Below are 28,000 nucleotides of genomic sequence, written 5' to 3'. Positions count from 1 at the left end.
ATATGATCAGTAACATCTCCTATGTGTAGTATGATCAGTAACATATCCTATCTGTAATATGATCAGTAACATCTCCTATGTGTAATATGATCAGTAACATCTCCTATGTGTAATATGATCAGTAACATGTCTCCTCTCCCTGACCTTTGCGAGCCTCCTCCTCCTGGTTGAGGCTGATGAGGAGGTAGCGGGGGCTCTCTGGGCAGAAGGGCAACATGATGCTCTGCACCACAGCAGGGATGGCCGTCAGGGACAGCAGGAGGGGCCACAGGGAGTCTGACCCCAGCAGAAACTCCAGACCAAAGACCTACAGAGTAGAGAGAGGGACAACAGGATGGCCAGGGTTAAAGCTTAAGGTAGTAGAAAAAGTCATTCTCAAACTAAAACAGATTTAACTGACTTGATTGTACAGAAAAAGGAGATCGGTCAATTACATTCAGTGAAATGAACAGCATTTAAATCAGTTGACCTCAATAACATTAAGTTCAATTAATTACAATAAACTCAGTAGAGTTTGAACCAAAATAACCTAAATGAAAGTGAACCAGTGCCTGATGCTCTCTGTGGTACCTGTGCCACCAGGATGCCAATGACCACTCCCAGCTGGTGGAGGGTGCCGAAGGCCCCCCTGAGGTGCGTGGGGGCCAGCTCTCCCACGTACATGGGCGTCAGTCCCGTACACAGGCCACAGAACACGCCAATGACCAGCCTGCCAATGATGACCATCTCAAAGGACTTACACAGGCTGGACAGACCCATCAGAGTTCCACCCAGAAGGGCCAGCACGTTGGCCAGGAGCATGGACTTCCGCCTGGGGAGAGGGAGAGAGAGAGAGAGAGAGGAGGATAGGAAAAGGGGAAAGAAAAGAAGGACAGTGGGAGGAAAAATGTGTGGTGGTTAGAAAGATGGGGGAAGCCATTTAGTCCAGTGCCCTGCCAGAGACCATGAATGGCCTGCTAAATAAACAGTGATGAAGTGATGTGAGATGAGGCCAGGTTAGGAGGTAAGACCTCAATTAAAATTACAGCCTCAATTAACATTACAGCACCGAATCGACTAAGGGCTTTGGCTCATCTTTGAGAGCAAATATTTACATGCCCCACACCTCTCATTGTGGTGCTGGGAATAAAATAAAATTAAACAGTACAAAGTCATTACAGATACAAAACCACTTCCACACGCACATTTACTGTACATCTGCATTTCTTTGTATAATTAGTCCTTAACTCACCTCCCAAACCTGTCCACCATGACCCCCACAGACAAGGACCCAACCATGCCCCCCACACTGAAGATGGCCACAGCGAAGCTCCAAACCATGGTGTTAGTCCCAGGGGAGAAGGGGTCTCCATAACGATCCATAGACACATTCTGGAAGAACCGTCGCAGTTTCTGAGAGTGGAGATGACAGAACCTTAGAACCTTCAGAGGTTAAAGGGTGGGAATATCACTGAGGATTTAGGCAAGTGGTCTACAATCCTAGTCCTGGAGATGTACAGAGGGTGCAGGCATTTGTTTCAGCCCTGTTCCAGCCCTGACTGTTATAGTCAATACACATGAGTACTACCATTGACTGCCCACAAGGGGGAGACAAAGTTGAAAACAACAGCACATCCATGTGTGCTTGTGTGTGTGTGTGTGTGTGTGTGTGTGTGTGTGTGTGTGTGTGTGTGTGTGTGTGTGTGTGTGTGTGTGTGTGTGTGTGTGTGTGTGTGTGTGTGTGTGTGTGTGTGTGCGCACACACACACAGACACACACACACCTGCTCAGGGGCATTGATGACTCCAGTGTTGTATCCGAACTGCAGGGAGCCGATGACGGCTGTAGTGATGCAGTAGAGGAGGTAACAGGTCACTCCCTTCTTCTTCTGGGGATGGAGGAGAGATAGAGGGAGGAAGAGAGAGGGGGAGTGAAAACAGGGAGAGAGAGGCAGTGATGGAGGGAGAGGAGTGTTAAAATAATAGAAAGAGAGAGAGAAACAGATAACAAGAAAGTGACAGAGAAAAGGATAGCGAGAGAGAGAGAGAGAGAGAGAGAGAGAGAAACAGATAACAAGAAAGTGACAGAGAAAAGGATAGCGAGAGAGAGAGAGAGAAACAGGAAATTAGAAATCCACTGGTCTCATGCATATGGATGGAGACGTAGTCTACAATAATTCTGTCATTGTCATCATAGCCAGTGTCTTGGCCCACAAAGCTCTTGTTGTTCCCAGTGACAGTAGAAAATACACAATGAAACAGTCTGTTTGTGATTGTTCTCCCTCTCTTCTGCTTTCTCTCTGAGCATCCACAAGCTGTCACTGTCTACACTGCCACGCTAGCCTCGGTGTTACAAAACAGTAGAAATGGAACCATGTTTCGCAATCCTGATCGACCCGGAGTCTTGAGGATGAACTGTGAGAAGAATATAGACTCTATGCTACTATGGATTTATGCTACTTTATTCTACTGTTGAGGCCTATTGTATTGGGTTCGGCTGTTATACCAGTCCAATATGCGTTAATATGCTAATACTAACTACTACTTAAACAACTACCAAGTGAAATCATCTGGCATGAAGATTTTTTCTTTTTAGCTGTGGCATTTCGGTGAATGATTCAGTCGAGTTGAGTTCAGTCAGTTGTCCTTCCAGACATTAAGCATCTCCAATCCAAAATGACATCTAGAATCAGCTTCCTATTTCGCAACAATGCATCCTTCACTCATGCTGCCAAACAAACCCTTGTAAAACTGACTATCCTACCGATCCTTGACTTCGGCGATGTCATTTACAAAATTGCCTCAAACACTCTACTCAGCAAACTGGATGTAGTCTATCACAGTGCCATTTGTTTTGTCACCAAAGCCCCATTTACTACCCACATCTGCAACATGTATGCTCTTGCTGGCTGGCCCTCACTACATATCCGTCGCCAAACCCACTGGCTATAGGTTTTTGCTAGGTAAAGCCCCGCCTTATCTCAGCTCACTGGTCACCATAGCAACACCCACACATAGCATGCGTTCCAACAGGTATATTTCACTGGTCATCCCCAAAGCCAATACTTCCTTTTGCTGCCTTTCATTCCAGTTCTCTGCTCCCAATGACTGGAACGAACTGCAAAAATAACTTCTATCTCCCTCTCTAACTTTAAACATCAGCTGTCAGAGCAGTTTACCAATCACTGTACCTGTACACAGCCAATCTGTAAATAACACACCCAACTAACTCATCCCCATATTGTTATCTATCCTCTTGCTCTTTTGCACACCAGTATCTCTACTTGTACATCATCATCTGCACATCTATCACTCCAGTGTTAATGCTAAATTGTAATTATTTCGACTCTATGGCCTATTTATTGCCTTTACCTCCCTACTCTTCTACATTTGCACACACTGTACATAGATGTTTCTATTGTGTCATTGACTGTATGTTTGTTTATGTGTAACTCTGTATTGTTGTTTTTTTCACACTGCTTTGCTTTATCTTGGCCAGGTCGCAGTTGTAAATGAGAACTTGTTCTCAACTGGCCTACCTGGTGAAATATTTTTATTTATTTTTTCAATTTAAAGCTGGGCAACATAGCAGCACCAAGCTGATTGGTTATAATGAACGTCTGCTATGCAAAGCCCTGGGCCAGACCAGGGAAAGAAACCCTGTTTGATGTGGTCTCTTTTAAAGGACCAAAACCTACTCATCTGAAATACCACATCTCTTGACAGAGAATGTATACTATAGGAAAGTAACATGACAGTATATCAGTTATTATTACACAAAGGTAGGCTACTCTTTATGACACACACTATTACACATAGATGGGTCAAAGACGAGACATTTAAATTTAACATAAAAAGATAAATATGTATAAATATAATATTAAATCACTCAACTCTTACCCTTCTTTTGACCCATAAATATTTGTGTTGCAAACTATTAAATTAAGGGAGTTGTGTCAAAATGTCCTTCAGTGTAACTTTCCGTGTTAAAATTCTAATGATAACAGTGTTTTTAAAATTTAGAAATTCATCCTAAATATACATATTAACACGCATGGGATAATTGTGTTTGTTTGCAACAATATATAGAATAATGGGCAACATACAGTATCTAAAAAATATAAAAAATCTTGAATAACTTTTGTCTGGACTTTTGCGCTTCATCAATGTCATTCAGTATCACAAAGGTAAAAAGCCATTTAAAAGCATATCACATGATGGTAATCATGTGACAGTGTGTGACATCACAAAGAAGACCTATTGAAGAACCTCTATCAATGAGATGAGGTGAGTAAATCTCTCTGAAATATTTGATGATTTCACCTTTTCACCCTCTAGTAACCTTTGTATCAAAAACACATGTCCTTCAGTACAACACAGAAAACAAACTTTTAATGTTACTATTTTATAAAAAGCTATATTAAATATGAAAAGTAAGGATAATCTTTATAGGTCAAGGTCATTTTTTTCAAGGAAGTTTTAAATACACCTTAGCCAAATACATTGAAACTCAGTTTTTGACAATTCCTGACATTTAATCCTAGTAAAAATTCCATTTTAGGTCAGTTAGGAGCACCACCTTATTTTAAGAATGTGAAATGTCAGAATAATAGTAGAGAGAATGATTTCTTTCTTTCATCACATTCCCAATGGGTCAGAAGTTTACATACACTCAATTAGTATTTGGTAGCATTGCCTTTAAATTGTTTAACTTGGGTTAAACGTTCTGGGTAGCCTTCCACAAGCTTCCCACAATACGTTGGGTGAATTTTGGCCCATTCCTCCTGACAGAGCTGGTGTAAATGAGTCAAGTTTGTAGGATTCCTTGCTCGCACACGCTTTTTCAGTTCTGCCCACACATTTTCTATAGGATTGAGGTGAAGGCATTGTGATGGCCACTCCACTACCTTTGTTGTCCTTAAGCCATTTTGCCACAACTTTGGAAATATGCTTGGGGTCATTGTCCATTTGGAAGACGCATTTGCGACCAAGCTATAACTTCCTGACTGATGTCTTGAGATGTTGCTTCAATATATCCACATAATTTTCTATCCACATAATTTCCCTGCCTCATGATGCCATTTATTTTGTGAAGTGCACCAGCCCCTCCTGCAGCAAAGCACCCCATAACATGATGCTGCCACCCCCGTGCTTCACAATTGGGATGGTGTTCTTCGGCTTGCAAGCCTCCCCCTTTTTCCTCCAAACATAACGATGGTCATTAGGGCCAAACTGTTCTATTTTTGTTTCCTCAGACCAGAGGACATTTCTCCAAAAAGTACAATCTTTGTCACCATGTGCAGTTGCAAACCGTAGTCTGGCTTATTTATTGCGGTTTTGGAGCAGTGGCTTCTTCCTTGCTGAGCAACCTTTCAGGTGATGTCGATATAGGACTCCTTTTACTGTGGATATAGATACTTTTGTACCTGTTTCCTCCAGCATCGTCACAAGGTCCTTTTCTGTTGTTCTGGGATTGATTTGTGCTTTTCGCACCAAAGTACCTCATCTCTAGGAGACAGAACGCGTCTCCTTCCTGAGCTGTATGATGGCTGTGTCGTCCCATGGTGTTTATACTTGTGTACTATTGTTTGTGCTGATGAATTATATCAATTAGCTTATCAGAAGCTTCTAAAGCCAGGACATCATTTTCTGGAATTTTCCAAGCTGTTTAAAGGCACAGTCAACTTAGCGTATGCAAACTTCTGACCCACTGGAATTGTGAAACAGTGAATTATAAGTGAAATAATCTGTCTTTAAACAATTGTTGGAAAAATGACTTGTGTCATGCACAAAGTAGATGTTCTAACCGACTTACCAAAACTATAGTTTGTTAACAAGAAATTTGTGGAGTGGTTGAAAAATGAGTTGTAATGATTCCATCCTAAGTGCATGTAAACTTCTGACTTCAATTGTAGGTGGCCAAGGAACTGCTTGTTAAATATGTTTATGTATGAAATCCATCCTTCAGTATCACACTTGTCCTTCAGCACAACAAAAGTTTCATGTTATACCACAATGTCACTCGTTATTCTGAATGACAGTAGCTTTGTTACTGCATGTTTTTTTTACAACATTGAATCATTAAATTGAATTCATATTAAATTCATATTTACTTGTTGTATTAATTCTGAATATGATCATTTTAAACTATTTTACGGCATTTTAAGTTTTTTCAAGGCACATTATCTTCATACTGTAGATGCCGTTGTGTAATAAGAAGAGGGCTGCACGACACAGACAAAAGATTAACGCAGATCCAGTTGCTAGGGAGAAAATACTAGCCAGAAGAAAAGCAAGGTATTTTTTCATGGTTTCATGCTTCTGTCAGCAACAGAATGGGGTATAAAGCTGGGTGGATAACACTTAACATTAAGTTGCATTATTACACTGTAGTTAATGTTTTATTGCACTGCAAATAAGGTAATACTGATGGATTATATTGGTTAATATAATATTACACACACACACAATTATGGATTAAAAATGGATTATGAATTATATTAGTTAATAGCTGTTTCATATTTGGGGCACTTTATGAAAAATCAAGACTGTACAAGTTTGAATTGAAGTAGTTTGATGGGCATTTTATGTAGCTATTTTGTGTAGGCATCTTGAAATTGCATTTGTGTACCTGCATTGAATTGAAATTTACCAGTTACAGTGTAACAATGCATAAATACAACATTAACTATCATGTAATGTAATGTAATAATGCCACTTAATGCAACGTAAAGTGTTGCCGCAGGCTCAAATTATAGTTAAGTGATTAGTATTAACATTAGCAAGGAAATAGTAACAAAACATGTTTGAGAGAGAAAGGGAGAGGGAGTTAATTTAACTTTTAAACTTTGATTAAGTGTTATCATTGTATAGCCTACTATTAATAGACTACTAATAACATTTAATGGATGTGAATCCTATTCTGTTCCAGTGTATTCAGGGTAACAAAATATTGTCATACCGTATAACACCAGTATTTCATATTAAAATACAATAACTTCGTTTTGTTGACTCAGAGAGACAAAAACTAATCTCAAAGGTTGAAGTTAAAAATATTTTCATAGATTTGAAATCATACATTTGTCCGATGAACATAAACAAAGCCTTTTAGGGAATTTGTAATTGCTGTTTCATTTTTTTGCTACTTTGAAAACCTTATACGTCTTTGAACCAGATAGATACTAATATATTAATTTCCTACATAAACACTGTAGAGCCCTTGGTTCTCTATGGTGTTAAGGTCAGAGCGGGACTAGGGGAGTATTCTAGTTTTCATATTTCTAGGTTGGTATGCTTGATATGGTTCCCAATTAGAGGCAGCTGGTTATCATTGTCTCTAATTGGGGATCATATTTAGGTAGCCTTTTTTCCACCTGTGTTTTGTAGGATATTGTTTTGAGTTAGTGCATGTTGCACCTCTGTTGTCACGGTTCGTTGATTGTTTCGTTCGTTCATTCTTTATTGTTTTGTTGTGTGGTTCACTTACTTTAAATAAAAAAAGATGTGGAACCCAGATCACGCTGCACGTTGGTCCGTGTATCCTTCCAACGAACGTGACAAACACAGCATAAGGCAGTGATGTCAAATATCCAGCAGCTCCACATAACAGACTTTCATTATAACCAATCAATGGGTGTTGTTTAGTCCAGTGATTCTCAACTGATTGGTCCTGACCCAAATTTGGGTCACGGGAGATTGGGTTGTGGGTGTATGAGTGGGTTGCGGGTGTTTTTTTTTTTAAATGAAGAAATTCTCCAGTCTGAACTTACACCAGATAGAAAGGCTGTAGAAATTATAATGAATTTACATTTTTAAATAATTTAATCTCCTAACCTAACTTTTCTTCAATCACACTATTATCAATATACAGATTAGCAGCACTATTTTGGTTGATTTTATGGTCTCAAGCCAGTGAGTTTATTCACGTTCTTCATCAAGAATTTGTGCAAAATGTAATTAATGACAATGAAAGAGGTGGGAATATTGTTCTCTTGTCATATAATTGCTGCATTTACCTTTAATATAGCATTAAAAAAAAGTTCTAGATTTTATATTGGCGATTCTTTTTTGCGATGCAAATATTGGGTTGCAACTGAGACAACCTGGTTCAATTTGGGTTCCGAGGCAAAATCAGTTGAGAACCCCTGGTTTAGTCGGTATGTCTGCTACAGGAGACACAGTGAGCTTCCTCTCGGGAGAGCAGTATTATGTCATATGGTCTCGGTCCACCGCGTCACCAGATATAATATCTACATATTTCACCAAAATGACACAATAACACGGCATGGCAGTATCAATAACATTATCACACACAGGCTCAGTGAACCTGCACAGGACATTGATAGATTGATTTGAGGGAACAGTGGGCATACTGGTAACTGCCAAAATAAAGGAAACACTTGAGTAACTGAGGGTTTTGGGCTGGCGGCTTTGTTATGGTGTGAAGGTGCATTTTCCTGGCATGGTTGAGGTCCACTCAATCCAATAGAGGGCAAGGTAAACACCAAAAAATACACAGCCTTTCTGAGTGATCACCTTCAATTTACGGTGAATCATTTCTAACCTGATGGGAGTGGTCTCTTCCAGGATGACAGTACCACCATCCAATTGAACACTTACGGGAGGTTCTGGAGAGGTGCCTGAGTTTTTCTCCACCATCAGCAAAACAACAAATTATGGAATTTTTCGTGGAAGTATGGTGTCACCTCCAGACACTTGTAGAATCTATGCCAAGGTTTATTGAAACTGTTCTGGCTTGAGGTGACCCAATGCCTTAAGACACTTTATGTTGGTGTTTCCTTTATTTTGGCAGTTCCCTTTATATCACAGTGTGAAAGCAGTGTCACCAAGACAGAGTGCTTTGTGTTGTATTGTCCTGGACTGAACAGTCTGTTCTTGTACTGATATATGTAACTCTGGTTCTTTGACTGGCCAGACTGTTTCTGTCAGGCACTAGAATTGTCATAGTGTAACACAATGGGTACAAATAAAACTATTTGTTTTGAAGATTGAAAACAGTCTTGTAATCAACTCAATTCAAATCAAATTGTATTTGTCACATGTGCCGAATACAACCTTACAGTGAAATGCTTACTTACAAGCCCTTAATCAACAATAAAGTGTTAAGAAAGTATTTACTAAAATAAACTGAAGTAAAAAATGTCCAAATAAAACAATAAATACACATTTAAATTAAAATAAAATAAGAAAATTATAAATAAAATAAAAATGAAAGAGCAACAATTAAATAACAGTGGAGAGGCTGTATACAGAGGGTACCGGTACAGAGTCAATGTGTGGGGGCACAGGTTAGTTGAGATAATTGAGGTAGTATGTACATGTAGGTAGAGGTAAATGCAAGTAGTCCGGATAGCCATTTGATTAGCTGTTCAGCAGTCTTATGGTTTGGGGGTAGAAGCTGTTAAGAAGCCTTTTGGACCTAGACTTGGCGCTCCGGTACCGCTTGCCTTGCAGTAGCAGAGAAAACAGTCTATGACTAGGGTGGCTGGAGTCTTAGTCCATTTTTAGGGCCTTCCTCTGACACCGCCTGGCATAGAGGTCCTGGGTGGCAGGAAGCTTAGCCCCAGTGATGTCCTGGGCCGTATGCACTATCCACTGTAATGCCTTGCGGTCTGAGGCCGAGAAGTTGCCATACCAGGCGGTGATGCCTATTCCTGAGGGGGAATAGGCGTTATTGTGCCCTCTTCACGACTGTCTTGGTGTGTTTGGACTATGATAGTTTTTTGATGATGTGGACACCAAGGAACTTGAAGCTCTCAACCTGCTCCACTACAGCCCTGTCGATGAGAATGCTCAGCCTTCATTTCCTGTAGTCCATGATCATCTCATTTGTCTTAATGTTATGAGCTTTAGGCTACGTGTGTACAGGAATGTAAAATCATAACGGTCCTAATATACAGTACCAGTCAAAAGTTTGGACCAAAGTTAGCATTTTTGCTATTTTCTACATTGTAGAATAATAGTGAAGACATTAAAACTATGAAATAACACATGGAATCATGTAGTAACCAAAAAAACAAACAGATTTTAGATTCTTCAAAGTAGCCACCCTTTGCCTTGATGACAGCTTTGCACACTCTTGAAATGTTTTCAACCAGCTTCACCTGGAATGCTTTTCCAACAGTCTTGAAGGAGTTCCCACATTTGCCGAGCAATTGTTGGCTGCTTTTCCTTCACTATGCAGTCCTACTCATCCCAAACCATCTCAATTGGGTTGAGGTCGGGTGATTGTGGAGGCCAGGTCATCTGATGCAGCACTCCATCACTCTCCTTCTTGGTCAAATATCCCTTACACAGCCTGGAGGTGTGTTGGGTCATTGTCCAACTAAGCGCAAACCAGATGGGATGGTGTATCACTGCAGAAATCTGTGGTAGCCATGAATTCTAAATAAATCACTGACAGTGTCACCAGCAAAGCACCCCCACACCATCACACCTCCTCCTCCATACTTCACGGTTGGAACCACACATGCAGAGATCATTTGTTAACCTACTCTGATTATCACAAAGACACAGCGGTTGGAATCTAAAATCTAAAATTTGGAGTCATCAGACCCAAGGACAGATTTCCACCAGTCTAATGTCCATTGCTCATGTTTCTTGGCCCAAGCAAGTTTCTTCTTATTATTGGTGTCCTTTAGTAGTGGTTTCTTTGCAGGAATTCGACAATGAAGACCTGATTCACGTAGTCTATTCTGAACAATTGATGTTGAGATGTGTCTGTTACTAGAACTCTGTGAAGCATTTACAGTGCCTTGCGAAAGTATTCGGCCCCCTTGAACTTTGCGACCTTTTGCCACATTTCAGGCTTCAAACATAAAGATATAAAACTGTATTTTTTTGTGAAGAATCAACAACAAGTGGGACACAATCATGAAGTGGAACGACATTTATTATATATTTCAAACTTTTTTAACAAATCAAAAACTGAAAAATTGGGCGTGCAAAATTATTCAGGGGGGCCGAATACTTTCGCAAGGCACTGTATGTCAATGTGTGCCTGCCTGCTGTGTGTGTGTGTGTGTGTGTGTGTATGTGTGTGTGTGTGTGTGTGTGTGTGTGTGTGTGTGTGTGTGTGTGTGTGTGTGTGTGTGTGTGTGTGTGTGTGTGTGTGTGTGTGTGCATGTGAGTGTGTTTGTCACATGACCGGAAAAGTGATTTCTGATATATAATGAAGTCCTTCTGTTTCTCATCCCATTAACTGTCCATCTGATTCTCTGTCTCTCTATTCCTCATTTCATCTTTCTGCAAGTGCAGGATTTTCACCCACAGTGGCCAATCCACCATTCATTCTGATCTCTACTCCAACCCTCCAATGTCCACAGACTAACACTTGTTTCCCAGTATAATACCTTTTCGCTATTTCCTTTTGCAATACATCCCTCCATTTTACTGTGATATTTTACGAGAGTCTTTGTAACATTTCTCATTTCCCATCAGTGCTGTTAGTCAGTATACATTACATATACAAAGGTATGTGGACACCCCGTTAAATTAGTATATTTGGCTATTTCAGCCACACTCGTTGCTGACAGGTGTATAAAATCGAGCACACCGCCATGCATTCTCCATAGACCAACATTGGCAGTAGAATGGCCTTACTGAAGAGCTCAGTGACATTCAATGTGGCACTGTCATAAGATGCCCCCTTTCCAACAAGTCAGTTTGTCAAATTTCTGCCCTACTAGAGCTGTCAACTGTAAGTGCTGTTATTGTGAAGTGGAAACGTCTAGGAGCAACAAGGGCTCAGCCGCGAAGTAGTAGGCCACACAAGCTTACAGAATGGGACCGCTGAATGGTCTGTCCTCGGTTGCCACACTCACTACCGAATTCCAAACTGCCTCTGGAAGCAACGTCAGCACAATAACTGATCGTCGGGAGCTTCATGAAATGGGTTTCCATGGCGGAGCAGTCACACACGCCTAAGATCACCATGCACAATGCCAAGTGTCGGCTGGAGTGGTGTAAAGCTCGCAGCCATTGGACTCTGAAGCAGTGGAAACACGTTCTCTGGAGTAATGAATCATGCTTCACCATCTGCAAGTCCAACGGATTAATCTGGGTTTGGCGCATGCCAGGAGAACGCTACCTGCCCGAATACATAGTGCAAACTGTAAAGTTCGGTGGAGGACGAATAATGGTCTGGGGCTGTTTTTCATGGTTCGAGCTAAGCCCCTTAGTTCCAGAGAAGGGAAATCTTAACACTACAGCATACAATGACATTCTAGATGATTCTGTGCTTTCAACTTTATGGTAACAGTTTGTGGAAGGCCCTTTCCTGTTTCAGCATTTCACATCAACGGTTGGTAGGAAAGTCTCATTGCCTAACAGCCACAAAGAAGAGGAAGACAATCAACAGTGTGCAACCTGTTTCAAAAGACAAGCCATGTTGTAGATAGACAACCATATGAAGACACATCTGGTAACAATAAGCATCCAATCCATCTGTATTTTAGAGTGGTTTAAGAGTGTAATCATGACTAGTTTAGCAGTGTTGTTAGGGGCTCTTTATGTAAGTGATAGAGAGTAAGGAAAGCCTTGTGTTACTAAGTCAATGTATGGAGATCTGAGGTTACAGGGTTCATCATGGGGGGGGGGGGGGGTCTGATGGCCAATCTAGGCCTCTAGGGCTTATAACTCTATCCCTCTGTCACACTATTACTATTGCTATTGCTCCCTCTATCATGTGACTCTTTCTACTCCTTTCTCTCACCTCACACATCATTTGCTATACCCACCTCCCTTACTACATATCACTCTCTCTTCCCTCATTCTGTCTGTCTCTTCTAGTCCTACATGCAGGTACAGGCCAGAGAATAAAACAGACCCGCTCAAGTTCAGACATGCCACCTGTATCTGTAGCATCCGCCAATCCCCTTTCTCCTTCACTATCCCCCCTCTCTCTCTCTTTCCTCCCCCTTCCCTTCCACCCCCCAGCCCCTGTTCTTCTACATGCCAGAGAGGAAAAGCAGTGTTCACCCGTCTCCTTCTCGTAAATACCATTCTCTGACTGACTCATTAAAGGTAGGGAGACAAAGACAGGGAGTGAAAAAAAAACATTGCTCTACTCTTCCTCAGGAAACAGTGCTGGTGGATGAGGATTGTTTATGAAATAGTCACCAGAGATAAATGAATATATAATGTACAAAGGAGAAGAGTAGTAGTATAAATACTGTTGCACAACTGGTGTGATGGTAGAGTAACTAATGTGGTTCAAATGGTGATGTATTTCAATTGCATTGTTATGTTGTGGAAGGAAACGTTAAAAACTGTAATTGCAACAACAACAAAAATAAGCAACATGAATAAATGAATAAAATCATATGATGTAATCAGTAACTCTGTGAGAAGACCAGTACTCGACTTGGGCAGTAGTTCACCAGAGCTGAGTACCAGCACCTCAAAATTACTACTGCTTAAGTTCCTGCACCTTCTATAGAATATTAGCTAAAAAGTATTGTGAAGTTCCTGCATCTAAATATAAAGAGTACCAGCACCCAAAATGAGTACCAGCACCTATTTCAGTCCAAGTCAAGCACGGGAGAATACTAGATGTGAGAAGATGACAGACCTAATGTGTTGCTTACCTTCCCAGCGTCCATATTCTCCATCTTGAATTATGTTTCACTGTCTGACTTCCTCAGGAAAGATCAAATAACTCCAAGTGAAATAGTTTGTTTGAGTTTCTCCTTCCAAAACTAGGCTCTCATTTGCAAGGGTAACAATGTAGGCAGTTCAAACAGCAGTTTGCAGAGGAACCACCTGCAGAGAAAAAATAAAAACAGAAGCATTTTAATATATTAGAAGTGGTGAACTAAAACACCTGAAGCACATCAAACCTAGCAGCTGCACAGACAGCAGAGTATATTCTACCTGTGGATGCACAAATTCAACCTCTACTGTACAGTAGACTATCTGGCTTGAGCATCAAGAGACATGGTGATAAAACCCTCCCTCTTCTTCTTCCTTTCTCCCTCATCTCACTATCAGTTTCAACTCTAATGTTCAAATGAGAAAGAAATCAACGTTTCCCTAGATTGATATTGACATGATGATGTATTTTAGAAAGTGGTACATTTCATCCTATTCTATTCTATACACCACTAATTCTGACAGAGCGTCCTGCTGTTGACTACTACTGACTAAAGTCTATAAATAAATCTGTCTATAAACACATCCCTTCTCATGCTAAATGAACACATACAAATGTCGGCTAACTTCACAATTGTAAAATTATATAGGCTATTTTACCGTAATTCCTGTTTGGTGCCAAATAGGTTATCGTATCTCCCTTTAGTGTCGAACTGAACTGTATGCTTAGAAGAATGTTCAGCACTTGCTCCCCTCCCTCTCTCGTCACCGACTTATATACGATAGTGGCACAAGTCTGTCCGCACGTTCCCTAGCTTTGCCGACATCCTACGCGCCCTGGTCATCTCTGGTCATGCTTGCTCCTACACGTAAAAGCGCACGCAGTTTTTTACCAAATCATTGCGCTCGTGGGGCATTTAAGCCCTGAACAGCGCCTGACAGGCAATCTGATCCTGTCTGAGAGAACATTCGAGGAGAGTAGGCTGTTTGGGAGTTGTGCCACTGCTCATTCTCTCAAAATGCAGTGCCTGTAGAAGACACGTTTTCGAGTTGAACAGGATGATTATGAGATGGAGTTACATCGGGATGCCACTGGGCCGCTAGCAAAGCCAGGAGGGGAAAAATATTGGGACAGGGACATGGAAAGATGGATTTCGAAAGAGGGAATGGAGGAGGAAAAAGAGAAAGAAGAGGTCGAAGAGAATGAGGACAGCAGAGGCTGAATTGGAATTTGATGAAGATGGTGTGTAGAAGAAGTCTGGGATCAAGTACAAACAGAGTGCGGCTGTCCACCAGACTGAGTTCAGGAGGTGAAATGCTGGCCTTGCTGCTGCTCCAGTTTCAACTGTTCTGCCTGCGGCTATGGAACACTGACCTGTTCACCGGACGTGCTACCTGTCCCAGACCTGCTGTTTTCAACTCTCTGGAGACAGCAGGAGCGGTAGAGATACTCTGAATGATCGGCTATGAAAAGCCAACTGACATTTACTCCTGAGGTGCTGACCTGTTGCACCCTCGACAACCACTGTGATTATTATTATTTGACCCTGCTGGTCATCTATGAACATTTGAACATCTTGGCCATGTTCTGTTATAATCTCCACCCGGCACAGCCAGAAGAGGACTGGCCACCCCTCATAGCCTGGTTCCTCTCTAGGTTTCTTCCTAAATTCTGGCCTTTCTAGGGAGTTTTTCCTTGCCACCGTGCTTCTACACCTGCATTGCTTGTTGTTTGGGGTTGTAGGCTGGGTTTCTGTATAGCACTTTGAGATATCAGCTGATGTAAGAAGGGCTTTATAAATACATTTGATTTGAAATGGAAGTGAATGAGGGAGATTTAAGTGAGGTGGAAGGTGTGGTGAGGATCTCGGAACCTGAGCCTTGCATTGATGGACATGGTTATGATCAAGCTGAGTTTTGCCCAGTTTTTCTTGCACTGGTGCTGCAGATGGATATATCCTACAATACAGGACTATTAAAGGCCCAGTGCACAAATTTTGTGGGCCCAAAAAAAGTTACATGCCTGTGAGTAGTAGATCTTTGCCAGCACAGAGGAATAGGCCAATGAGTGATATATGCTTCAGTAAGGTTGGCTTCTTAGTGTTCATAGCAATGGTTATCAACTGTACCTCAGAAATTGAATGTCAATGACAGAAAATAGATGTTGTGTTGGCAGCTGCAGTACTTGGGTGTATGTGATTTGACTTCTGAAGAGTTAGAGAGTGTGTTGAGAGATGGTGTCCTGTCCTCCCAGACCGTTGGCATGGTGCAGGAGCAGATAGGGGCAAAGTAGTGGAATTGGGTAGTCAGAAGGGTGTATTATTATAAAAATGTTGGTATATATCTTTGGGGTATCACAATATATAATGGATTTATACTATAGTCCAGTTGGGAGCATTAATGCAACATATTAGATGCCTACAGCCGTTAAACCCCCCTGAAGAAGATGAAGAAGAAGACATGCAGCACTGTCTCACAGGCTGCATGTCGCCCCCAAGACCAGAACCAATTGCATGCAGGGAACAATGAGTCATCAAAGCCACATTCAAACAGAGCCAGAAAGCTGAAGCCTAGAGGAAGAAATGTAATATAGCTAGCATCTTTCAAAATGAATGCAACTTTATAATGATATATCAGTGATATATCAGACTGGTTTGTTATAGATTAGCAATCTTTTTGTTTTGTTAGCTAGCTTGCTAGTAGGGCTGCTTAGCAAGCTCACTTAGCTAGGTAGTATTTTTAGCTAGCTAGTTATCCATGCTGGTTGTTAGCTTGTATAACTGATATGTGTATAATTATAAGGGACACATCCTGTTTTGTGGATAATATAAAATGTACAGTGCTCCATTTCTGACAGGCTGATCAGATTAGCTTTCAGCCTCAGAGCTTGATCAGATTCAATAGCAGCCTCAGAGGCTGATAAGTCAGGATCTGTTTTGTAGGCTGTTTCATGAGCAATTCTCCTTGCAGGCATATTAGTGGTCAAGGTGCCTTATAGGCTGATACATATGATCCAGTGGGTGAGCTCTACTCCTACCAGGCTGATCAGATTCAATAGCAACCTCAGAGACTCAGTCAGGATGCTGCCTTTAAATTGGTTTCATGAGCACATTTTGTCTACAGTATCAATATGAATCGGGTTAAGAATGCTACCTGACCTTAATTGTAGTCATTCTTCAATCAATGATTGGGTGCACTACTTTGTTTGTCTTATAGATGTGTGATGTGTGACAGTGACACGACAGGAACAAAGACAAATCAGTTGTCCCACAGTCTGCAGTGTTACTTTTCTGGTTCCATGTGCTAATGAAAGTATTTGACAGCCTCCTTTCAAAATTCAGTGTCACAATGATTAATTGCCATATTTACATATGGACATGCTTGCCAGGCTGATTGGTTTACATAGGACTACAGTGATTGCAAGTTGGAAGCAATTGGAACAGTCATTTAGTCCAAAGAAAGGTAGGAATAACAAGAAAATGTAAGAAGGGTCTAAAAAAGCAGAAAAGTACAGGCAGTACATCATTGGCTAATAAGACAAGATGGAGGAAATCTTAGGGATTCATCAGCAAGGAACGCTGTGATAAGAGGAATGGTGTCTCTGAAGCATTGCAGTACAGTAAGTTACGCATCTGATATTGTGTAACATAATATTGTTTCAACTTAATGGTGCACTCGCTAGTCCTAATGGAAACATAAATGGTAGCCCTGCCACATAATGCTGAAGAATGATGTAGGAGAAATGTTTACCTCTCTCAAATTCATAGTCATAGTACCCTCTCATGACCATGCTGGACTCGCGAGCTTCCGCTCTGGAGATTTCAGGATGGTCTCACGATGATATAGCCCCCCACCCCCATATTTCAGTTTTAAAGCAAGTTTGCTGCACGTCTACAGATTTTACCATGGGGCAGAGAGAAAGGTTTTGCAATTTTATAACTAATTTCCTGCAATTCTACTCATTTTGCTATGGGGCAGAGAGGAACATTTGCAGTTTTACAGCTAATTTCCTGCAATTCTATACAAATGTACAATAGGATGGAGAGAAATGTCTTGCAGTTTTTTATTTGATATCTGAGTGAGACTAACAAAATCAATGGAGGCCCCCCGGCTGGTAATTCAACCATGTTAACAAGTTTAGATAGCTGGCCGCTAAACTACAGTTGTGGCCAAAAGTTTTGAGAATGACACAAATATTAATTTTCACAAAGTCTGCTGCCTCAGTTTGTATGATGGCAATTTGCATATACTCCAGAATGTTATGAAGAGCGATCAGATGAATTGCAATTAATTCCAAAGTCCCTCTTTGCCATGCAAATGAACTGAATCCCCAAAAACATTTCCACTGCATTTCAGCCCTGCCACAAAAGGACCAGCTGACATCATGTCAGTGATTCTCTCGTTAACACAGGTGTGAGTGTTGGCGAGGACAAGGCTGGAGATCACTCTGTCATGCTGATTGAGTTAGAATAACAGACTGGAAGCATCAAAAGGAGGGTGGTGCTTTGAATCATTGCTCTTCCTCTGTCAACCATGGTTACCTGTAAAACACGTGCCGTCATCATTGCTTTGCACAAAAAGGGCTTCACAGGCAAGGATATTGCTGCCAGTAAGATTGCACCTAAATCAACCATTTATCGGATCATCACGAACGTCAAGGAGAGCGTTTCAATTGTTGTGAAGAAGGTATATGCAGCAGTTTGGGCTGCCTTGCTCGTTGCAAACTAATTTGAAATAATTTTATGTAATTATGACATAACATTGATGGTTGTGCAATGTAACAGCTAATATTTAGACTTATGGATGCCACCCGTTAGATAAAATACGGAATGGTTCCGTATTTCACTGAAAGAATAAAAGTTTTTTCGAAATGATAGTTTCCGGATTTGACCATATTAATGACCTAAGGCTCGTATTTCTGTGTGTTATTATATTATAATTAAGTCTATGGTTTGATAGAGCAGTCTGACTGAGCGGTGGTAGGCAGCAGCAGGCTCGTAAGCATTCATTCAAACAGCACTTTACTGCTTTTGCCAGCAGCTCTTCGCAATGCTTCAAGCATTGAGCTGTTTATGACTTCAAGCCTATCGGCTATAGGCTGCCAATACTAAAGTACCTATTAGAACGTCCAATAGTCGAAGGTATATGAAATACAAATGGTAAAGAGAGAAATAGTCCTATAATAACTACAACCTAAACTTATTACCTGGGAATATTGAAGACTCATGTTAAAAGGAACCACCAGCTTTCATATGTTCTCATGTTCTGAGCAAGGAACTTAAACGTTAGCTTTTTTTACATGGCACATATTGCACTTTTACTTTCTTCTCCAACACTTTGTTTTTGAATTATTTAAACCAAATTAAACCAACATGTTTCATTATTTATTTGTGACTAAATAGATTTTATTGATGTATTATATTAAGTTAAAATAAGTGTTCATTGTTCATTCAGTATTGTTGTAGTTACAAATATATATATATATATATATATATATATATATTAATCGGCCGATTAGTCTTGGCTGTGTGCTTAGGGTCATTGTCCTGTTGGAAGGTGAATCTTCGCCCCCAGTCTGTGTTCCTGAGCGCTCTGGAGCAGGTTTTGATCAAGGATCTCTCTGTACTTTTCTCCGTTCATCTTTCCCTCATTCCTTTAGTTCTCCCACTAATAAGCCCTAGGATTTCATTTAGAATAGTGTTTGATGTGTATGTGGCATTGTGGGTTGTGGTTTTAAACACATTGGCAAGTTCCTTGTCTTTTCAGAGAGTATATTCCATCATAGACAGAAAAGAAGTCCACTGACCCCCCCCCGGTTTGAAATAAGGAACTCAATAAATGTCCACAATCGCCGACACTTACATGTGATTTCTTGCCAGCTGCCCATCATTAACAAGTGTTGACACCTGAGTACCCAAACCCAAACTAGTTTTTCTTTTCCACACTACAGTGCATTTAAAATGCTCTTCATTATGCATGCCTAGCGAATCCATTAGTATCAATAGCATGCTTCCAGTTAGAACACCCAGATTTGGTGAAGGCCTTGTCTGCATTAACATTGGACCCAACACAGAACATTCGACATGGGATTTTTGTTTTTGCATCTGCAGTAACCAAGTATTCCAGGCACTCTCTTCCTATGAACCAGTTGCTATTAAACAAATGTTTTTGGACAGAACACCTACAGCTAGGGTAGGATTCTAGGCTAACCTGGGCTGGCTCCTCTGTTCCAAGATCGTCAGGAACAGTCAGAGGTGGAATGGGCTGCGGAGCCATTATCCTGGCAGAGCTTGTGAAAGAGGGGGAAGGCTCTGCACGCGGAGCTAGCTGGAGCTCGGCAGCATCATCACTGCTGGGCTTGGTGGCAGCCTCTGTGGTTTGATGCTGCTGCTGCTCATTGCTCTCCTTCGGCTTTGTTTGGATACTTTGGCGGAGCCAATGTTTGATATCCATCATGGCAGTGGGAGATTAGCTGGTTTGAGCTGGCTAAGTAGGCTAAGGCTAATAACACTTTTTACAGATAGCTAAGAAGCGAACTAAACTATGTATTGGTGTAAGGAGTGAGGCAGAGTTGAGTGAAGCATCTTCAATGGTAAACTTGTCCCCACCATTATAAATCAAAATAAAATATTACAGGAGGAGGCGCATCACGTTTTTCACTTAGCCTACCACAGATGAGAAGCTGTTTTTGCCCGGTATGGTCTTGGCGGCATTACAGCCAGGGAGATGTAGCTACCGGTTAGGTGCTGTTCAGGGCTTAAATGCCAGACGATCCATCAGCTCTGAGTCGATGTGTTTTGTAAATACTGTAATGTGTGGACCAGTGGCGCAACAATATTTTTGTTTTTTTGCGCTTGACTGAATCTGGGGGACGACGTGCTCGGGAATGCGTGCGGATCGCGAGATTGAGAACAAACAGCCTCGGTGAATGGAAGCTTTGTGCTGCCCACCGCAAGCCCGAGAACAAAAGACTATGGCCACTGAGTTCGGACACAGAAGCACGGTCATGCAGAAATCATGAGACCGACACAGTGGGTGGTAAAACAACAGTAAGAATGGCCTGCTCATTTTAATCTCGATCAACACTTTCTAATCTTCATTGCCCACCAATTCCCTGTCTGGAACCTGACAAACTCTCCTGCCTAGACTACTGCATAATAATTGGTTTACTAAATATTGCTGTTCTTACCAATTCTGCTTTCTTTTATGTAGCATATTACTTTTTTTATCCCTCACAAATGGCCATTTTTTTAAATTGATTATGCTTAGCCAACACACTACCTCTCTAAATTCAGAACTCCTCCAGCAGAACAAAGAGGGAGAAGAACAGAGAGAAAACTCAGAGAGGACAGGACATACTGGTGTGGTAGTGACAGGTGTGCTGACCTGGAAGACATGTCTTGGATGTCCTGTCTGTTGGTACAGAACAGAACAGAGGCAGGCTGCGTACAGAGAGGGCCTGACCAGGGATTGTTGGAGCTGGCTGGTGGTGCATTGTGGAAGAGGGTAGGGTGAGGGTATGAAGTGAAGAATGTTCTTAATTAGAACAAATGAGGCCTGGACTCTGCCAGAGAGTGGAGGAACTCAGTGAACGAAAGGACTAGACTCTGTTCTCTCTGCTAGTAATGGACCTGTCAACATACTGCTGCAGTTACAGTGTGTGTGTATGTGTGTGTGTGTATGTGTGTGTGTGTGTGTGTGTGTGTGTGTGTGTGTGTGTGTGTGTGTGTGTGTGTGTGTGTGTGTGTGTGTGTGTGTGTGTGTGTGTGGCCTCTCCTAGAGGCCATGCCTATGAAACCCTGCTCGTTCTCCTAGAGGCCATGCCTATGAAACCCTGCCCGTTCTCCAAGACGTCATGCCTATAAAACCCTGCCGTTCTCCAAGATGTCATGCCTATGTAAGAATATTATAAGATAATATACAATGCAGAGGACGAGAGGACTAAAGGTCAAGAGAGTACTAAACAATCATTAGGGAATTATCAATGGAAATAGTTGGTTTTCAGTTCAACATCTGTTTAGAATCTGTGTAGGAATGTCAGTCCTGGACTCATTCCTACGTGCGCCACATTTTCATTGGTCTGAATCGTCTGTACATTGAGTCTAAAATAGAATACTTGTTATTTGGTCATTGGCCCAATTTTACTACAAGGAATTCTAATCTGTCAACCACAGGCTAGGGCTGGGGTTTATAAATTACACCGTGACGCTTTGTTCTGTGGAGAGAATCACTGAGGACAGGGGAGAATGAACATCTATCATCTACCTCCCCACATGATTTGTTCTCTTTCAATAAACCTATTTTCCTCCCCCTGATTTTCTTTGGGGTCTGTGTTATTGAAGAGTAACATCAACTGCTAACACCTATGAAACCCTGCATGCCCTCCTCCAAGACATCACTGCCTATGAAACCCTGCATGCCCTCCTCCAAGACATCACTGCCTATGAAACCCTGCATGTCCTCCTCCAAGACATCACTGCCTATGAAACCCTGCATGTCCTCCTCCAACTACTTATGAAACATCTATAAAATGAGAGGGATGTAGAGGCACCTTCACCTCTGAGAAGGAAAACCCTGCATAAGAAACAGTTTCAACTATCCATAAAAAATCAGAATGACATGCAATGCTTAAGACTAGTTTGGAATGTGTTTGCTTTCCGCCCAAAAACAAGTAAATCCTGACCAATACAAAATACATTTGATCATTTGACAGAGACCTAAAAGTTTGATTACATGGGATTGACAGACATGACTTCTGTGTTGTCTATCACTGTCTCCCTCCTCTGTCACATCCTGTCTGTGGTCGCAGAGCTGTTGCCAGGGAAACCAATCGGCCAACATCTCCACTGGTCATGTGGTCTCTCTAAGCCAATAACATTGCTCTGCCAGGGAGCTATGAAAGCGTGTGTGTGTGTGTGTGTGTGTGTGTGTGTGTGTGTGTGTGTGTGTGTGTCACTTCGGAAGAACTTAATGCGGGGTGCTGCTGTTTCATTTTGTGTATGCACTTCTGAAAAACATCTTACATTGGAATCATTTAGCAGACACTTAACCAGAATGACTCACGGTCAGTGCATTCAAATATATTTAGTAAGGTAAAACAACCACATATCACAGTCATTGCGAGTAGACTCCTCTTCAAAATAGCCGTTATCAGCAGAATCAGTGCCAGAAAGATAAGACAAATTCAGGTATGAGTGCAAGAAATATACGGTTGGTGAAGAGTTCTGTTTTCAAAACTTGGGGAGGGATACTGCTGTTCTGTCTTTCTCTGTCTGCAGCTGTGAGTCTTGAGCCAACTTCCTTTTCTGAAACAGGAAACTGTGAAATGAGAACAGGAACCAGTCACCAAGTGCAGCAGACGGATTCTCAGAAGTGTGATCATGCAGTGAGAGACGACCACTGTGACTTCCATTTGCATCCTCCATCCTGCACAAAACCATAGAGGTCATGCCTATGAAACCCTGCCCGTTCTCCTAGAGGTCATGCCTATGAAACCCTGCCCATTCTCCTAGAGGTCATGCATATGAAACCCTGCCCGTTCTCCTAGAGGTCATGCCTATGAAACCCTGCCCGTTCTCCTAGAGGTCATGCCTATGAAACCCTGCCCGTTCTCCTAGAGGTCATGCATATGAAACCCTGCCCGTTCTCCTAGACGTCACTGCCTATGAAACCCTGCCCGTTCTCCTAGAGGTCACTGCATATGAAACCCTGCCCGTTCTCCTAGACGTCACTGCCTATGAAACCCTGCCCGTTCTCCTAGAGGTCACTGCATATGAAACCCTGCCCGTTCTCCTAGACGTCACTGCCTATGAAACCCTGCCCGTTCTCCTAGAGGCCATGCCTATGAAACCCTGCCCGTTCTCCTAGAGGTCATGCCTATGAAACCCTGCCCATTCTCCTAGAGGTCATGCATATGAAACCCTGCCCGTTCTCCTAGACGTCACTGCATATGAAACCCTGCCCGTTCTCCAAGAGGTCATGCCTATGAAACCCTGCCCGTTCTCCTAGAGGTCATGCCTATGAAACCCTGCCCGTTCTCCTAGAGGTCATGCCTATGAAACCCTGCCCGTTCTCCTAGAGGCCATGCCTATGAAACCCTGCCCGTTCTCCCAGAGGTCATGCCTATGAAACCCTGCCCGTTCTCCTAGAGGCCATGCCTATGAAACCCTGCTCGTTCTCCTAGAGGCCATGCCTATGAAACCCTGCCCGTTCTCCTAGAGGTCATGCCTATGAAACCCTGCCCGTTCTCCTAGAGGCCATGCCTATGAAACCCTGCCCGTTCTCCCAGAGGTCATGCCTATGAAACCCTGCCGTTCTCCTAGAGGCGATGCCTATGAAACCCTGCTCGTTCTCCTAGAGGCCATGCCTATGAAACCCTGCTCATTCTCCTAGAGGCCATGCATATGAAACTCTGCCCGTTCTCCTAGAGGCCATGCCTATGAAAACCTGCCTGTTCTCCTAGAGGCCATGCCTATGAAACCCTGCTCGTTCTCCTAGAGGCCATGCCTATGAAACCCTGCCCGTTCTCCAAGACGTCATGCCTATAAAACCCTGCTCGTTCTCCTAGAGGCCATGCCTATGAAACCCTGCCCGTTCTCCAAGACGTCATGCCTATAAAACCCTGCCCGTTCTCCTAGAGGTCATGCATATGAAACCCTGCCCGTTCTCCTAGACGTCACTGCCTATGAAACCCTGCCCGTTCTCCTAGAGGTCACTGCATATGAAACCCTGCCCGTTCTCCTAGACGTCACTGCCTATGAAACCCTGCCCGTTCTCCTAGAGGCCATGCCTATGAAACCCTGCCCGTTCTCCTAGAGGTCATGCCTATGAAACCCTGCCCATTCTCCTAGAGGTCATGCATATGAAACCCTGCCCGTTCTCCTAGACGTCACTGCATATGAAACCCTGCCCATTCTCCTAGAGGTCATGCCTATGAAACCCTGCCCATTCTCCTAGAGGTCATGCATATGAAACCCTGCCCGTTCTCCTAGACGTCACTGCATATGAAACCCTGCCCGTTCTCCAAGAGGTCATGCCTATGAAACCCTGCCCGTTCTCCTAGAGGTCATGCCTATGAAACCCTGCCCGTTCTCCTAGAGGTCATGCCTATGAAACCCTGCCCGTTCTCCTAGAGGTCATGCATATGAAACCCTGCCCGTTCTCCTAGACGTCACTGCCTATGAAACCCTGCCCGTTCTCCTAGAGGTCACTGCATATGAAACCCTGCTCGTTCTCCTAGACGTCACTGCCTATGAAACCCTGCCCGTTCTCCTAGAGGCCATGCCTATGAAACCCTGCCCGTTCTCCTAGAGGTCATGCCTATGAAACCCTGCCCATTCTCCTAATGGTCATGCATATGAAACCCTGCCCGTTCTCCTAGACGTCACTGCATATGAAACCCTGCCCGTTCTCCTAGAGGTCATGCCTATGAAACCCTGCCCGTTCTCCTAGATGTCATGCATATGAAACCCTGCCCGTTCTCCTAGACGTCACTGCATATGAAACCCTGCCCGTTCTCCTAGAGGTCATGCCTATGAAACCCTGCCCGTTCTCCTAGAGGTCATGCCTATGAAACCCTGCCCGTTCTCCTAGAGGTCATGCATATGAAACCCTGCCCGTTCTCCTAGACGTCACTGCCTATGAAACCCTGCCCGTTCTCCTAGAGGTCACTGCATATGAAACCCTGCCCGTTCTCCTAGACGTCACTGCCTATGAAACCCTGCCCGTTCTCCTAGAGGCCATGCCTATGAAACCCTGCCCGTTCTCCTAGAGGTCATGCCTATGAAACCCTGCCCATTCTCCTAGAGGTCATGCATATGAAACCCTGCCCGTTCTCCTAGACGTCACTGCATATGAAACCCTGCCCGTTCTCCAAGAGGTCATGCCTATGAAACCCTGCCCGTTCTCCTAGAGGTCATGCCTATGAAACCCTGCCCGTTCTCCTAGAGGTCATGCCTATGAAACCCTGCTCGTTCTCCTAGAGGCCATGCCTATGAAACCCTGCCCGTTCTCCTAGAGGTCATGCCTATGAAACCCTGCCCGTTCTCCTAGAGGCCATGCCTATGAAACCCTGCCCGTTCTCCCAGAGGTCATGCCTATGAAACCCTGCCGTTCTCCTAGAGGCGATGCCTATGAAACCCTGCTCGTTCTCCTAGAGGCCATGCCTATGAAACCCTGCTCATTCTCCTAGAGGCCATGCATATGAAACTCTGCCCGTTCTCCTAGAGGCCATGCCTATGAAAACCTGCCTGTTCTCCTAGAGGCCATGCCTATGAAACCCTGCTCGTTCTCCTAGAGGCCATGCCTATGAAACCCTGCCCGTTCTCCAAGACGTCATGCCTATAAAACCCTGCTCGTTCTCCTAGAGGCCATGCCTATGAAACCCTGCCCGTTCTCCAAGACGTCATGCCTATAAAACCCTGCCCGTTCTCCAAGATGTCATGCCTATGTAAGAATATTATAAGATAATATACAATGCAGAGGACGAGAGGACTAAAGGTCAAGAGAGTACTAAACAATCATTAGGGAATTATCAATGGAAATAGTTGGTTTTCAGTTCAACATCTGTTTAGAATCTGTGTAGGAATGTCAGTCCTGGACTCATTCCTACGTGCGCCACATTTTCATTGGTCTGAATCGTCTGTACATTGAGTCTAAAATAGAATACTTGTTATTTGGTCATTGGCCCAATTTTACTACAAGGAATTCTAATCTGTCAACCACAGGCTAGGGCTGGGGTTTATAAATTACACCGTGACGCTTTGTTCTGTGGAGAGAATCACTGAGGACAGGGGAGAATGAACATCTATCATCTACCTCCCCACATGATTTGTTCTCTTTCAATAAACCTATTTTCCTCCCCCTGATTTTCTTTGGGGTCTGTGTTATTGAAGAGTAACATCAACTGCTAACACCTATGAAACCCTGCATGCCCTCCTCCAAGACATCACTGCCTATGAAACCCTGCATGCCTTCCTCCAAGACATCACTGCCTATGAAACCCTGCATGTCCTCCTCCAAGACATCACTGCCTATGAAACCCTGCATGTCCTCCAACTACTTATGAAACATCTATAAAATGAGAGGGATGTAGAGGCACCTTCACCTCTGAGAAGGAAAACCCTGCATAAGAAACAGTTTCAACTATCCATAAAAAATCAGAATGACATGCAATGCTTAAGACTAGTTTGGAATGTGTTTGCTTTCCACCCAAAAACAAGTAAATCCTGACCAATACAAAATACATTTGATCATTTGACAGAGACCTAAAAGTTTGATTACGTGGGATTGACAGACATGACTTCTGTGTTGTCTATCACTGTCTCCCTCCTCTGTCACATCCTGTCTGTGGTCGCAGAGCTGTTGCCAGGGAAACCAATCGGCCAACATCTCCACTGGTCATGTGGTCTCTCTAAGCCAATAACATTGCTCTGCCAGGGAGCTATGAAAGCCTGCTATAGTCAGAGGGAGTGGGAGAGAGAGGTGTTTGTGGTGTGTTATGTACACTCAGACACGCTCCATCTCCACTGATGTGGTCATGATATATGGCAACATTTTTTTTTTTACAAAAATCTGCAGACATTCTCACTGATCAGAAAGCTCTTCAAGATTGCCAGTATGCAGAAACTGGTTTACGTCAGCAGAAATGCATTGAATTAATCCAACACTGCCACCCTGTGTTACAAAGTGGGCATTGCATTGAATTTATTTCTAGTAATGACTACTGCCATTATATGGAGATTAGCTGCTATGGAAGACTTGGAAGCTGCAGAATCAATGTCAGTCTATGCTGTGACTGAGCACAGTCATGACATGTATAAGATTGATTGGAATTTCTCAGTCAAAAAAATTTGCATTCCTAATGACCAACAACTATTTAATAGACTATCACAGAAACATATTTGTAACTCAAACATGTCCAGCTGAATTAAGTGGTATATCAAATTAAAAAGAACCCTGTCAAAATAGCGAGAATGGGTTGTATTTGTAACATTCAATGTCTCACCTGGCTCAAAGTAGATGAGATTGACCACATCACTCTTCCAAATGGTTTGTATCTCAGCTGACACAGTACTTACTACCAGACATGCCACCAGGGGTCACTACACGGTCCTCAAACCCAGAATGCACTCAAGGTAATGTACAGTATTGTATCGCGTGATGGTTGAATGGAACTCACTTCCATCTCGGGTCACTCAGGCAAGCAGCAAAGTTAGTTAAAAAACAACAAAGTAAGGCAACACCTCACAGCCTCTGACCCTGTATGACAGGGATTATTAACTAGATTCAGCCACGGACCGAACTACAAATCATTTGTAGACTGCAAATTGACCACATAAAATGTCAAACCTTGCTCATGTTCATATACAATAAAATCTCTATTATGTGTGGGAATACTTTGGATTACCAAA

The 28,000-nt window shown here is 42.7% G+C and overlaps 1 protein-coding gene across 2 annotated transcripts in view; it reads right to left on the bottom strand.

Moving 5' to 3' along the window:
- Positions 1 to 18,459, bottom strand: part of LOC109868255 (solute carrier family 2, facilitated glucose transporter member 3) — a 32,263-nt gene extending 13,804 nt beyond the window's left edge. Inside the window, exons 1-6 of one of the 2 annotated variants that reach the window (XM_031785816.1) lie at positions 14,250 to 18,459; positions 13,586 to 13,760; positions 1,763 to 1,867; positions 1,232 to 1,392; positions 571 to 811; positions 145 to 307 (exon numbers count right to left, since the gene is read on the bottom strand). In XM_031785816.1, coding sequence (XP_031641676.1) covers positions 145 to 307; positions 571 to 811; positions 1,232 to 1,392; positions 1,763 to 1,867; positions 13,586 to 13,609 — 694 coding nt within the window. In that variant the 5' untranslated portion in view covers positions 13,610 to 13,760; positions 14,250 to 18,459. The remainder of the gene's footprint in view (positions 1 to 144; positions 308 to 570; positions 812 to 1,231; positions 1,393 to 1,762; positions 1,868 to 13,585; positions 13,761 to 14,249) is intronic. The other variant, XM_031785823.1, reaches the window with a different exon arrangement.
- Positions 18,460 to 28,000: the final 9,541 nt, after the last annotated feature.

Source organism: Oncorhynchus kisutch, linkage group LG2, assembly GCF_002021735.2.
Source record: "Oncorhynchus kisutch isolate 150728-3 linkage group LG2, Okis_V2, whole genome shotgun sequence".
In the NCBI taxonomy this organism is placed as follows: domain Eukaryota; kingdom Metazoa; phylum Chordata; class Actinopteri; order Salmoniformes; family Salmonidae; genus Oncorhynchus; species Oncorhynchus kisutch.
This window is presented reverse-complemented; position numbering and strand designations above follow the sequence as displayed.